This window comes from Sarcophilus harrisii, chromosome 3 (genome assembly GCF_902635505.1).
Source record: "Sarcophilus harrisii chromosome 3, mSarHar1.11, whole genome shotgun sequence".
In the NCBI taxonomy this organism is placed as follows: domain Eukaryota; kingdom Metazoa; phylum Chordata; class Mammalia; order Dasyuromorphia; family Dasyuridae; genus Sarcophilus; species Sarcophilus harrisii.
The window spans coordinates 556,410,456-556,424,399 of NC_045428.1; the positions used below are offsets into that span (position 1 = coordinate 556,410,456).

General features: G+C 45.9%; 1 protein-coding gene across 7 annotated transcripts in view; it reads left to right on the forward strand.

The window, feature by feature from the left end:
• Positions 1-416: 416 nt before the first annotated feature.
• The window catches only part of UBXN11 (UBX domain protein 11), a 37,714-nt gene continuing 24,186 nt past the window's right edge, over positions 417-13,944 (forward strand). For 2 of the 7 annotated variants that reach the window (XM_031962527.1, XM_031962532.1), the window contains exons 1-5: positions 423-585; positions 1,578-1,638; positions 6,749-6,879; positions 8,084-8,121; positions 9,125-9,223. In XM_031962527.1, coding sequence (XP_031818387.1) covers positions 6,809-6,879; positions 8,084-8,121; positions 9,125-9,223 — 208 coding nt within the window. In that variant the 5' untranslated portion in view covers positions 423-585; positions 1,578-1,638; positions 6,749-6,808. Of the gene's footprint in view, positions 586-1,577; positions 1,639-5,147; positions 5,286-6,748; positions 6,880-8,083; positions 8,122-9,124; positions 9,224-13,944 lie in introns of those variants that run through there. The other 5 variants (XM_031962528.1, XM_031962533.1, XM_031962529.1 and 2 more) reach the window with 5 other exon arrangements.

Below are 13,944 nucleotides of genomic sequence, written 5' to 3' on the forward strand. Positions count from 1 at the left end.
AAGGCGGAAGAAAGAGAAGGGCTGAGAAACACTATAATTGGCAGGATGCTTGTCCAATCGTCTGAGACTGAGTGCACGCTCTCGTCTCTTCAACTGTCTGAGATTTGCAATCCCACAGATGGCGCGAACCAAATTAACCAATCACATTTGAGGAAAGAAGGCTTTTTCCCACCCCCGCAGGAATACTCCGTACAGAGGGGCGTAGAAAGGAATTGATTGACAGATTTATTATCCAATCGAATTTCCCCATCCTGCCGCTACAGATTAGTCAAGACCCATTACTATGGAGTCGGGATTTGTAATTCCCGGACACTGAAATCACCAATCAGGTTTAAGGACAGAGTATTATACCCACCTTCGGTAGGCCCGTTACTAGGCGACTGCTCTAATGACCAATAAAAATCATGGAGCCCTCGGTCGCCGTGGTGACCGCGCTGATAACAAGATGGCGGTGCTGCCAGGCCGGTTCAGTGCCCTGGCGTGGTGAGTCCCCCGCCAAAGGCCTTCGCTGTCCCTAGTGACCCCCAAGCAGCCCGGTGTCCTCTCTCCCCGAGAGTCCGTTCCTGGAGCTCACAGTAGGACTGAGTGAGTCACAGAAGCGGAGTTTGGGGCGGTCTAGGGAGCTTTCTTCCTCCCCCAAGTCCTGTCTAGTAGAGACCCGAGCTCTCGTTACCATGACGACGGGTCGGATGCGCTTTGAGAAGAGGGAGTACGGGCTGCACAGAGCCGAGGAAGGGGGAGGGTTGGGGTCGCGTAGTGATGATGTCACGCCGCGATAGGAAACGTAGTGAGAAAGGGGAGACAGCCCCTGTCTTTGGGGAGCCTTTGGTCTGGTAGGAGGGACACAGCCCCTGGCCTCGGGGAGCCCCCCGACCTAGAAGGGAAGACACAGCCCCTGGCCTCGGGGAACCCACAGTATAGGAGGGGAGGCACAGCCCCTGCCCTCCGGAAGCTCCCAGTCTAGGAGGGGAAGAATAATCCCTGACTGCTGGAAGCCCTCCAGCCTGGTAGGGGATACGTAGCCCCTCCCCTCGGCGAGCCCCTGGTCCGGTGGGGGATACGTAGCCCCTCCCCTCGGCGAGCCCCTGCTCTGGTGGGGGATACGTAGCCCCTCCCCTCGGCGAGCCCCTGCTCTGGTGGGGGATACGTAGCCCCTCCCCTCGGCGAGCCCCTGCTCTGGTGGGGGATACGTAGCCCCTCCCCTCGGCGAGCCCCTGGTCCGGTGGGGGAGTCTGAGGGCAGTCCAGTCCCTCCATTCAGGGCCTTCACCCTCAGGCCTGGTCTAAGGGAGTGAGAGTCCTTACCCCTAAGAAACCAAGCACCAGCTGAGAGTAGAAGGCACCATAGCCCGAAGCCTCTGGCTCCGTGAGACAGACAGACCCGTGCGAAGACTTAAGATGCTCCTAATTGCAGAGGGGATGTAGTGAGAGTGTTCTCTGGGTAGGGACTGTGGAGGGTGCGCGCATTGGAGGAGCAAAGGGAATTTGGGGAATTCAGGTGGGGAAGGCTGCTGCCTGCCGAGGAACTGTGTGTAGGGCCATTCATTCAATATTTATTGAGCACTTTCTCTGGGTTAGGATCTGGGATACAAAGCAGAAGACCTGGTCCCTGCCCTCGATAGTCCAGCAGAGGAACAAGGCCAGTATACAAATACTCCTAACAGAAATAAGACACTAACATCACCACCTGGGCTCTGGAGCTAAAAGGAAGAGATCACGTCTGACTGGAGTGGGTGACGGGGAGGGCTTCCTGGAAGAAGCAGCTTTTGAGCTGGCTTCATTGACAAGACCATACCCTGTCACTGAGCTGTATGTTGTCTTAGAGTTGCAGCCAAAGAGAGGATGCTTTGGGTGTAAATGGGTGTGTGGAGGGAAGGGACCAGGGGAAAATTTTTTATTAAGAAATCTGTTTGATCTCTTCCTCAAAACATCCTGACCCCAAGACTTCCTGTCTGATGAGGCGATTTGTAAAACTCATTCTTTCCTTCAGCACTTTTTCACTTTTAGCTAGCTCTAGTTGTTATGACATATTCCCTAGTCCAATCCCAAATTTGTCTCTGCAACTTCAACCCATTCTGCCTTCTGGGGCCAAGAAAGACAAGTTTAATCCCTCTTCTTTTTGACCTAATTAAAGCTATTCTATATGTGTATTTTCCCCACCACCCCCACCCCTGGCCTTCCTGCCACTTAGTCCAGGTTAAACAATGAGGGGATTGTTTATCTTTGTCCTTTGTCCTTACTAAAAGGGGGCACATAAAAGACTAGAAATAATATCCAGATGTGGTCTCACCAGGCAAAAGGCGGGATTATCATGTTCTCTCATCTAATGCAGTCTATGGGCAGCTAAGCAGGGCAGTGGCTCGAGTGCCAGGCCTGAGGTCAGAAAGGTTCATCTGCTTGAGTTTATGTCCAGCTTCAGACACTAAATGTGTGACCCTGGACAAGTGATGTAGACCCCTTTGCCTTGTTTCCCCACATCTGTGACATGACACACCACTCCAGGAACTGCCAAGAAAACCCCAAATGAGGTCATGAGAATATGAAATGACTAAACAACAGCAATGCAATCTATGTTTTTAGTAGCCTCCTTGGCTACAGTGGTATAACAGACACATCTACCAGTTAACTAATCAGTAAATATTTATTGAGTGCCCACTATGTTCCAGACACAGTGCTAAGCCTTGGGGGATACAAAAAGGAGGCAAAAGACAATCCTCAACCTCAAGGAGCTCACAATCTAACAGGGAGGTGACACATAAATAACCATGGGCAGCAAGCTATGTACAGGATAAATAGAAATAATTAGCAGAGGGAAGGCACTGGAATTAAGAGGGGCTGGGGAAGGCTTCCTGTGAAAGATGAGGTTTTAGTTGGGACCTAAAGGAAGCTGGGGAGGTCAGTGGTCAGAGCAGAGGAGGGAGAGCATTTTGGTCATGGGCTATAACTTGAGGAAATGCTGGGGGCTAAGATAGAGGACCAGCCTGCCAGTTACTGAATCAAAAAGTACTTGGTGGAGAGTAGGATGTAAAAAGACTGGAAATGTAGAAGGGGACTGAGTTATGAAGGGTTCTGAATGCCAAACATTTTATATTTGATCTTGGAGGCAATAGGGAGCCATCGAGGTTTGTTGAGTAGGGTGATAGAATCAGACCTAGATTCTAGGAAAATCTCTCTATAACTGAATGAAAACTGTGAGTGAGGGAAAGACTTTAGGCAGACAGACCCACCAGCAGGTTATTGCAGTAATTGAAGCGTGATAGGAAAAGGGTCTGTACCAGGATATGGCAGAGTCATAAGAAAAAGGAGCTAATTTGAGAACTGTTGCAAGCTGGCATCTGCGGGTCCTGGCAACAACTTGGGTGAGAGATGCTGAGGAATCCAGGATGGCTTTTAGGTTGTAAGGGATTGAGAGGATGGACTTGTCCTTTACAGTAAGTGGAAAGGTAGAAGTTGGGGAGGATTTGGGGAGAAATAATGAGTTGTTTGGACATGTGGAATTTAAAATGTCTACATTGGAATCCAGTTTTGGATGTTTGAAAGGCAGTTCAAGATGTGAGATTGGACATCAGCAAAGATTGCAGCAGGAAAGGTTGAATTAACAATTGTCATATTCAGTTTGCCCTCTCTTAAGGCCTCTGGATCTTTTCAGATTAACAATCGAGCAGCTATTCTTTCTTCCCAACTTTCACTGTTGATTTTTTTTAAGCCCAAGTGTAAGACTTGATTGATTTTCATCTTTATCTTATGTTGTGTCCTTGTGTGTTAACTTGAAAAGATATCTTTTGAATTCTGTTATCAAGTGTATTAGCTTTCTCTCCTAGGTTTATGTCATCTGTACATTGGTTGAGCCTGTGGCCCATTTCTTTAATTCATCCATAAAAATGATAAACAACCCAGGGCCAAGCTGAGCACCTTGAGGTCATCTTTGTAGAACTTCCACCTTGACAATAAGTTAGCACTTTGTGTTCCATGTACTTAGCTGTCCAAACCCTTGGGTGGAAAGTGGATAAAGCATTGGGCTTGAAATTGTGACAACTTATCTTCCCGAATTCAAATCTGCTCTTAAACTTGTACTAACTGTGTAAACAGTTGCCCAGCAGGGCAAGTCACATCACTCTGTGTGCCTCAGTTTCTTCATCTGCAAAATGAACTGGAGAAGGAAATGGCAAACTACTCCAGTAGTTGCCAAGAAAATCCCAAGTAGGATCACAAAGAGTCAGACATGACTGAAAGGACTAAATAACAAAAATTTTTATCAGTTTAGCCCACTATATGGATTATAGCATAACAGGCTCCTTTTTTTCCCCACTATCTTTTGCAGTCTGTCTGAGTTCACATTTGTTGCTCCCATGATATCTGCCCATTTTCCTTTACTCTTTCCCAGCATCAGGGTTTTCTGCATTGAATCCTGTCTTTCTCATTATGTGGCCAAAATATTTAAGTTTTAGCTTCAGTGTTCTAATGATACTATGTTCTCAAATTCTTTTAGGATCAGAAATCAAACTTACTGGCTTATCCTTTGAAGATTTTCTCTCTTTTATTATTAATAATGGGACATTTTCCCTCCTGTTCTTCAATCCTTTAATACCTCTTCTGCTTTTTACATTTATTTCAGAGATTACTGACAGTGGCTCAGCAACTCCACTAGTTCTTTCAAAATCCTCTAATATAGTTAGGCTGGGTCAAATGAGTTCAACTCACCAGACACAATGAGTAGTGTTCATATTTCCCTTTGTCTCTCTGTTTCTGTTTCTGTCTCTCTCTCTCTTAATGGGCATTTCCTTATTAAAATATAGACAGTGGAGCTCAAATCTTTTATATAATCAGACAAAAAACTCATAATAATGAATCTACAAAGAAATTGCTATCATTCCTACTTGATACAGTATGGTCAGAATGTGGCAAAAAAACATGCTTAGTGGAGGCCCATGGTTGGAGGTAGTAACAAAACCCATATTAGCCATCTTTGTTTTCACCTTTCCAATTTAAGATCATTCCTCTTGGCAGAGAAAACTAGTTTAACAGCCCAGTCATCTCTCTGTTTTTGTTGTTGTTATTCTGTATACTCTAAGCAATAGTCCTGCCCCTCTCTGATCTTCCTTGTTCTTCTAATGTAACTCTAAAAACCTCTCCTTTTTGTGACCTGTAGGTTTGCTCTCCAGATTCAGCCCAGTGTAAGCATTGGCATTCCTCACATGATTCCTTAGAGAACTCTGCCAGGATTTTATTTTCATTTTCTATTATTTACCCCGTTTTCATCTTCTCTTCATGTCTTAAACATCTAAGGTGAGTGCGTAGTTGGGTCTCCATATTGGTCTTAGACAACTATTTTTCCTCATTCCTCTTCACTGGAATTGACTTTTTTTATGTGTCTTCAGAATTTCGTTCTTGCTCACTTGCTCTTCTTCCTAGACTGACTTCTCCCTGAGAATGTTAAATTCTGAGATCTTTGAATCCATTCTCCTGAAAGTTAGAATGCATATTAGACCACTCCCAGCTTTCCTCCCCCTCTTCACCATGCTCTGATCACTTTCTACCTCAGCGGCCAGTTTCTCCTGTTGAGGAGCCTCGGAGCCCAAGGAGAAATTGTCTAGTACTCCCTGCCTCCCTTGAATTCTCTGTGGTGCTCAAAGTAGTTCTATAACCTGAGAGCAGAGGAGCCGTGGGCAGGCTCCTGTAGTCTCCATCCTGCCCAACAGGGGATCATTATGCAGGATACAATGGGGCTTTGGGGTCCCCAAACACCCAACTGTGAGGTGGGGAGAAGAGCAGGAAAGGGATTAATTTGTGGAAAGAACAAAAAGGTATGGGACATTACCATCTCTCTGCACTCATTCAACGAGCAGTCATTAGACACTTATTATGAGGAAGAGCAAGGTATGAAGCAGTTCTTCCTTGCCATCGACTCTGTGACATATGTGGCGCCCTGTGATTATTGCCATTTTACAGATGGGGAAACTAGGCCCTGCAGAGGAGATGTGGAGGGACTAGTCACCTCGAGGGCCAGTGGCAGAGTCAGGACAGGAGCCCAGGCCTTCTGGTGTCCAATTTGGTGTTCTTTCCACCATCCACATGCCCTCCCTAGAGAATGTGTTGTAGGAGGACAGGAGAAAGGTGTAAGGGGCTATGAGATTGGGGGATCACAACCAGCTGTAGGGAGGCAGGCAAAGAGGCCATAGAGCCCCAAAAGACCTCAGGAAGGAAGGGGGTGTTTACTAGGTGCTGTCTGTTCAGGGCCTGTGGTAGTTGTTAGGTGTGGCAGCTTTTCCCCTGGGGGGAAGGGGAACATAACTGTCTTCAAGTGTGGAAGTGTCTTCAAGAAGTCTTCTTTTATGTGTGCATGTGTGTGTGTGTGTGTGTGTGTGTGTGTGTGTGTGTGTGTGTGTGTGTGTTGGGGACCAGAAGTGTGGTATAGAGCAGGAGTTAGAGGCTTGATGTGGGTGTAAAACACTTTTGAATTAGAGCAGCTCAAAAGGACAGAGGACTGCTCCACCATGCAGGAGGTCCCCTTCAGTTGGCAGGGGTCTAGAAGGAACCTGTTTGGGCCTGGGTTGTTCCAGGTGACCTCTGATACCAGGTGCTGCCCCTCAGAAATTCTGTGACCTGTGCCTCCAATGCCAGTAGTTGAGGGCAGAGACTTACAGCAGCAGCTGCTTCTCGGTGATGGTCGCAAAGCACAGCTGTGGGAGGGTGGTGGAGGCCCTTGCCCTGTGCCAGGGTGGTGACTGTAAATCCCTTCATGTCCCCAGGGGTTTCTTTCGGTTTGCTTTCAGGGACCTCCTGACCGATAGGATCTAGAATTAGCACCTATGAGTTCCCCTCTGGCCTCACTTTCCAAGACTCGGAGGGTGCCTCTGCAGTCAGACGTCCAGAACTCAGGGTAAGCAGCAGCCCCTGTCAGACAGCAGCCCCTATCAGGCAGCCTCGAGGCTGATGGTTGTGCTGGGGGGAGCTGGGTGTGGGTGTGGAGCACAGCCAGAGAGAATCTGTTTCCTAGGCCCCAAAAAGGTGCAAGTACTCTTCTGGGATTTCTCCTGGACCCTGTCTGGGCCTCTGTCCATGGGCTGACAGTTTTGGCCATCTATGTCTAATTGGTGGATAGATAGCCTCTGCTGGCTACCCTTCCAATGCTGAACACCCCTCCTACCTGGGAAGTTCTGTCTATGTCAGAACAGAACCCAGAAATTCACATTTGCTGATGTTGAAGAGTAACAAGAAAAGCTAATGGATCGCCGAAACCCTCCCTAGTACCTCACAAGCACCGTGACTTTTTCACAGAGCACCCAGAGATGGCCTTGGGACACTTTTCCTCTGTTGGAGATGACTGTCACTTCCCCCAGGCAGATGATAATTGTCACAAAGCATTTAACACTGGTGTGGCGCTGGATTGTTTTTCAAAGTACCTCAGTAATTGTAACCCACATTTCTATAAACCTTTACCTCTGTCTTCTCATGTAATTCAGTTAGTCACACCACACCTCCTACCCATTTTAAAGATAAAGAAACTGAGACTTAAGAGAGTCCAAATGTGTTGCCTGCATTCTGGGTCTGAAACCCAGTGTGTCTGATGCCCATCCCATTTAGTAACAGGCTTTCAGTCCCAAGCTCTCGGTGCTTGCCTAGCACTCAGCTTACTGTGTTTCCTATGCCCCGGTGCCTTTATTGTATTCTCCAAGGAAGGGAAGGAAGATGTCAATTCTCATGACTTTTACCCATAGCAGGCCTTCCTCTGGTGGAGGTCTCTAGACTTCTGACCTATTTGTTTTTGAAACTGCTTCTCAATTCTTCCCTCCCATCGTTTTGGATGTTTAAGAGCAAACCAGGGATAGGACGCCAAGTCCCCAAATGAACCCTGCTTTTGCTCCCCTCCTCCAGATTGGTGATTCCCTTGAGGTGGAGGCCCTGGCATATGCTCCCAAAGCAGAAGGAAGAAGTTAGCCTCCACCTCTCCTCAGTTCCTTTGGATCCAGAATTAGGGAGCCTGGCCTATGGGCAGGGGTGGGGATGTTGCTGACTCCCCATTTTCCCCCTGATGTGTGGCAGTTTCTAACTGGCATTTCCTTCTTGCCCCTTTGGATTTCCAGGAGGAGAGCATTATCTTCTCGGATGAAAATCTTTGGTGGTGAGTGTCAGCTCTAATTGATCTTTATCTTCTTGTCCTGGATGCTGCTTGGGGTGGAACAGATGAACAAAGTAAAAAAAAAAGGGCTGGAAACTAACAGCCCCTTCTCGATACTCCTCATGTTGGCAGGCTGGAATTGGAGAGGAAACTTCAGTTGCCACCCTTCTGCCTGAATTATTTGCCAGTTGGGCTGACTGATGCCTCTCTAGGGTTCCTTTCTTCTCCTGTCCCCGTCATGTCTCCCTTCTTCCTGTCCTCCCTCCCCTCCCACCCCAGTCCCCACCTCCACAGTCCTGTTCTCCAACATCCTGTTAGCCATCTGCAAACCACCTTCCATAGGATGATTGGATGCCCTTCCTTACAGAAATCCTTCAATCCATTCCCCTTGTTCTATTTGATCCCCCAAAGTGCCTGTTACTTCCTTGTTTTCCTCAATTCCTTGAAGCTTCTACCTCAGTCTCCTCTGATGGTCTTTTACTTCTCCAGCCTTTTGTCAGTTTGATATGGACTAGACAGGGAAACTTGCTGATTGAGTTCCTAATCCTTATTCTCCCTTCTCTTTTTGAAAGCCCCCACTGGACTCTCTGTTTTATGGTTTTCTAGCTACACTCCTGACCTTTACACACAGGGACCGTCCCTATCGTCTTTCTTCCTTCCTCCTTGTCACCTCAGTCCTTCCCAGGAGCTGGCCTCTAGGGCCTATTTCTGGCATTCCCCTCACCGACCTACCAGCATTCTCAAGAATGACTGTTTTCTTGGAACCCCTTTTAGAGATGAATGTTCACCCAATTATCCAGTGGGCTTTCCCTCTGGCCTGGTCACCCTGAGAGTTGGGTACAGCCTTTCAAAGAATTGGGACCTCATCCTCTCTTTCTTTGGAAAAACCCTTACTCCTCTTTCCTTCCCCTAACCTAACACCTTGAACCCTGAGACAGTCGGATTCCAGAGTCTGCATAATCCCTTACCTCCCTTAAAAAATCACCTCATACTCTTTGATCTACAGAAGAAGAGGATGATTTGTCAAGTGATGGACTTAGTTCAGAAGAAAGGAGTCCGGGCCCTGGCAGCAACAAAGAAAAATCCTTCCACGTGGGAAGAAGTGGTAAGAGCTCCTGGCTGCCTCCGGAGATACAAGGATAACCTCATGGGTGGTCAGAACTCTTCAGGAACCTTGACTAGTGGTCATCCTGTCTCCACTGATTGGGCATCCTGCTGAATGAATTCTTGGACAGCTCTGATTGTTAGGGAATGCTAATGTCCACCTATTGGGTGGGAAGGGTAAAGAAATAAGCACTATGTGCCAGGTACTGATTGAGTTAAGTACTTTAAAAAGAAATTTGATCCTCACCACAATCTTGGGAGGTAGATGTTATTATTATATCCATTTACAGGTGAGGAAACTGAGGCAAACAGGGTTATGTGACTTGCCCAGAGTTACACAGCTAGGAAGTATCTGAGGGTGGATTTAAACTCAAGTCTTTCTGGCTTGGTCCGTTCTAATCATTATCTCACCATTTACCTTTACCATCAGTGGGTTGAGCAGAATAAATCTGATTTTTTTTTTCTACATGAAGAGTAAAAGTGACCACTTGTAGAAGATTTCTGGGGATTTAGCCTCCTATGTCTATCTGCTTCTTCATCTCCTTGGGATGAAGGACCTGGAGATTTCGAGAGGGGACTTGGTGATACTAGTAGCAGGGTTTAGGATGGGAGTGTTTGAGACAGATGTGGCTCTGTGCAGGACTTGGGAAGGAACTGGGAAGCCCAACATAACTCCTAATCGATGCAGACATACTTGCTGCAGCTTTGGTCCAGTTACACAGTTGGGCCTCTGTGTATCCCAGAACTATTCAGTGTCTGATGGAAGATAAAGGAAACAGATATTATCCCTGGCACAGGATAGGGGGACATCTATCCAAGTGGCCAGGCAAACTTCTCTGGCACTTGTAGTGAAATTGGTCATATTGAATATGAAAGCACTAGAGGGTGCTTTCTTGGGGGGCAAGACACGATGAGGTATGGGGCTCAACAGCTCACCACCTTGTTTCCTGTAAGTTCTGAGCAAAGTACCCTAGGAAGCTTTGTTGTGTCTGGATCCCACCCTTTAAATAGAGCCTTGGTTCTATTTCTTTGCCTTCTAAATGGAATATTAGCCTCTAAAAGAAAGCTAGAAGTTAGGCTGTGGATGTGGGGAGGCAGCTACTGAAGTCCAAACAATCAGGGCTTTCTTGTGCCAGGGCCACCAGGAAAGACAGCACCTCAAAACAGGGAGAAGTCTATGCTGCTGGCATTTTGGAGGGTAGCTCCCAGGAGGAAAAAGAAGACCAAAAGTCTTGTTGGGTCACCCAGATGTGGGGCTTAAGGGTTCCTCAGTACTTTCCCCTGTGTGACTTGTGGTCCCCCATTGCTGGAGGTGTTTCCCCAGACAAATCCTTTGTGTATTGGGTCATGCTACTGGGCTACAGGAGGTCTGAGTCAGAGAGGGAACACTGCAGCCTTTAGCAGGGCAAGAAGAAGCCACAATTGAAGTCTGAGCCTGAGCTGTTCATTAAACCTACCTCCATGGAAAGTACAATTGGTGTTTGGGCTCAGAGAATTCAAAACGGAATAAAAATAAGCTAGCCTTTTTTTGTTAATATTTTATTTTTCCAAATATATGTAAAGATAGTTTTCAACATTCATTTTTGTAAGACTTTGCGTTTCTAACTTTTCTCTTTCCCTCCCTTCTCTTCTCCTCCCCAAAACAATAAGCAATCAGATATAGGTTAAATATGTGCAATCCTTTTAAATATAGTTCCATATTTGTCATGTTGTACGAGAAAAATTAGACCAAAAGGAAAGAGGTCACAAGAAAGAAAAAAATAACAAAGAAACAAACAAAAAAGTGAAAATACTATGCTTCAATCCACATTCAGTCTCCATAGTTCTCTCTCTGGGTGTGGATGACTTTTTCCATCCCAAATCTATTGGAATTACTTTGAATCACCACATTGAAAAAAGCCAAGTCCCTCACAGTTGATAATCATATAATCTTGTTGTTACTGTATATAATGTTCTTCTGGTTCTTAAGCTATACAACCATCTTGGGCAGGGGGCAGAAGTTATGATTTCTCTTTATTTTTCAGAGGAGACATGACAGATTCTCCACTTGAGAAACTTATCATGTAGTGAGGGAAAAGACACAGATACTAATAACTATATTTCTGTTAGTTGCTAAGTGCCCTCCCAGGATTCTCCTGTCCAGATCCAGAGCTAAGATTAGCTATGTCTATAGTTCAGATAAGGACTTCATAACTGTTATTGATGTTTACTTTGTGATGAGGTGTCTGGGAGTACCAGCAATTTGTCCACAGATCCTACCCTCACAATTGCTTACATATCATGATGATCAAAGGGGGAAGTAACTCCATAGCAAGCCCTTGGAGGAGACCTCAGCTCTAACTCTACACACTCAGGCCTTTTCCAGAATACTGTTGAGGACCAGAACTCTCAGGTTTCACAAGCAATCCCTATACCCCATCACTGTCTTTGTGCTCTAAGTATACCATACCATATTTGTCAGACCAGGGCAGTTCTATAGGTCTCTGGCCACTTTCAGACAACCTTACATATACTCACGCCTTGGAATGGCCATCACTTTCCTTTGCAATCTTCCCTATAATAGCAAGGGTTGAGACAGAAATATCCCTATAAGTACAACCCAGTTGTGTTTGTTTCCTTCTTAGCCTTGTAGCATCCCAAGTTTCTGACAGATACAAGAGAGTATTAAGTGTAAAAAAGAGATGGAGGCCCAATGAATGCGATGAGACATTTGTGGCAAGAGAAGTCATTTTCATCTGGGCAGTTTCTGAGAAGGCTTTATGGAGGATGTAGCAACTGAGTTACACCTTGCATGAGGATATGAGCTTTGAGTGGGAGGCCCATTTCAGATATGGGGGATCTTGTGTGTAAAGACAGAGACATGAGAAAGGGCAGAACAATCTGTAATGTAGAAACCTGGATAGGCTGGTTAGGTTATGGAGGGCCCTGAATTCCAATGTCATGAATTTATCCTTTGTTGGACAATGGAAGGATGTGAAAGATTTTTGAGTCAAAGGATGATATAGTCTGAATTGGGAAGATTGTTAGGGCAACAGTGTGAAGGATAGGTGGGGGAAAAGAAACTGGAAGCAGTAAGACCAGTTTGAAGACAATCAATAGTCTAAGAAGAAACAGAGACTAGACTCATGATTTCCTCAATATTTCCTGATAAATGCCACTTCTTTGAGATCTGCTTAAACCACTCTGAGGATTAATGATTTCCCAGTGTCATGCAGCCAGTATATGACACTCAAGTATGCTCTCTATTCATTGAGTCTTGCTGCCTCTCGCGGTTGAGGCAAGAAGAGATTTAAAAATCTCCACAAATGTGGCTGGAGGAGAAATGGACAAGAAGAAATGGACAGGTTCACTTGAATGCAGGACAGGAGGTAGGAAGAAGTGGGTGTATGGATGGAGAAGATTGGTGGGTTTGGATTAAAGGCACTCTGGGACCTTCATGTCTCATGGCAAAGGCAAGATACAGTGCCAAGAAAGGAAAGACAAGTATAGATTACTAAAGTACAGGGGGGGAAGCTGGAGAAAAGAGAGGTGACTGATTAAATCTTGGATGAAATTAGTCAAGGAAAGCTCCAGGGAGCATTGAGCCAAGTTTAGAAGGGGAAGGGAAGAAAAAGGGAGGTGACAGTCCTACTTACTGTGTTCTGACCTTGTCAGGCAGCAATTGGAGAATTACAGATACAGTATTCAGGAGTGAGATTGGTCAAGTGGGTGGGAGCTTGAAGCCAGGCCAGGCCCATATGCGTTAAAAGGAACTTAGTATCATGAAAAGCACTAGCTTTGGAGGCTGAAGACCCCAGTTCAAGTCCCTGCTCTTTTACTTAGCTGTTTAATTGTAGTTAAGCAGAGCCTCAGTTTCCTCATCTGTAAATTGGGTAACAATTCCTGCAAGGCAGGTATAGCACTTTTGTGTTATAGAAATATGAATTAATTAATATTGAAATTATAGAATATAACATCAGTGGTGGGAGGAGTGGTGTCTGCAGCCTTGATGCCATGTTAGAAAGCCCTCTGATGCTCATTCTGCTTGACCTCAGATAGGAGAATGAAGCTAGAAGCACCGGGAAGACAGTTTGGTTCTCTTTAAAGCAGTTTTCTGTACCAATGGGGGCTGTTCAATATGGAGTAGGCTCCTCCCCGTTATCTTTTAGGGCATCCCGGGACACCTAACAGCCATTGGTCTAAGACTGAGAGATGGGATTCCTGCTTCATATTTGTTAGCAGATTGCCCTAAAGTCCCCTTTAGTGCTGAGATTCTTTGATTCTTGGTGGATTGGGTATTCCAGAGATAGCTGAAATTTCAGGAAGCCCTAATGAATAAAGGCTCGGTTGTAGATTTGGACACCCCTGAGGCAGAGCTGAGGGTATGGAGCCTACTAGAAGATGGGGGTCTTGAAGTTTAGCCTGAGATTCCCAGGTCAAGGTTCTTTCCACTTGATTAGCAAGATTTGGGTCATTTGGGATAGATGAAGGATCATTTAAGTAGTGAAGGGTCTAGTCATGGAGATAGGCAGGTCAAGGGCATAGGGGTATCAGTCAGGACCCAGAAGTTAAACTAGGTGTAGAAGGATTTCAGGAGCTGGGAGAATCAGGTCTTAGGCAGTCAATAGGTAGTTCATGTCCAGGTTGGGCATTCAGGGGGCAATTACTGGCAGTGGTTAATTGAGGTCAGGATGGGGAGGTCATTCAAAAGCTGGACAAACTCTCTGAAACCTTAGCAACTTG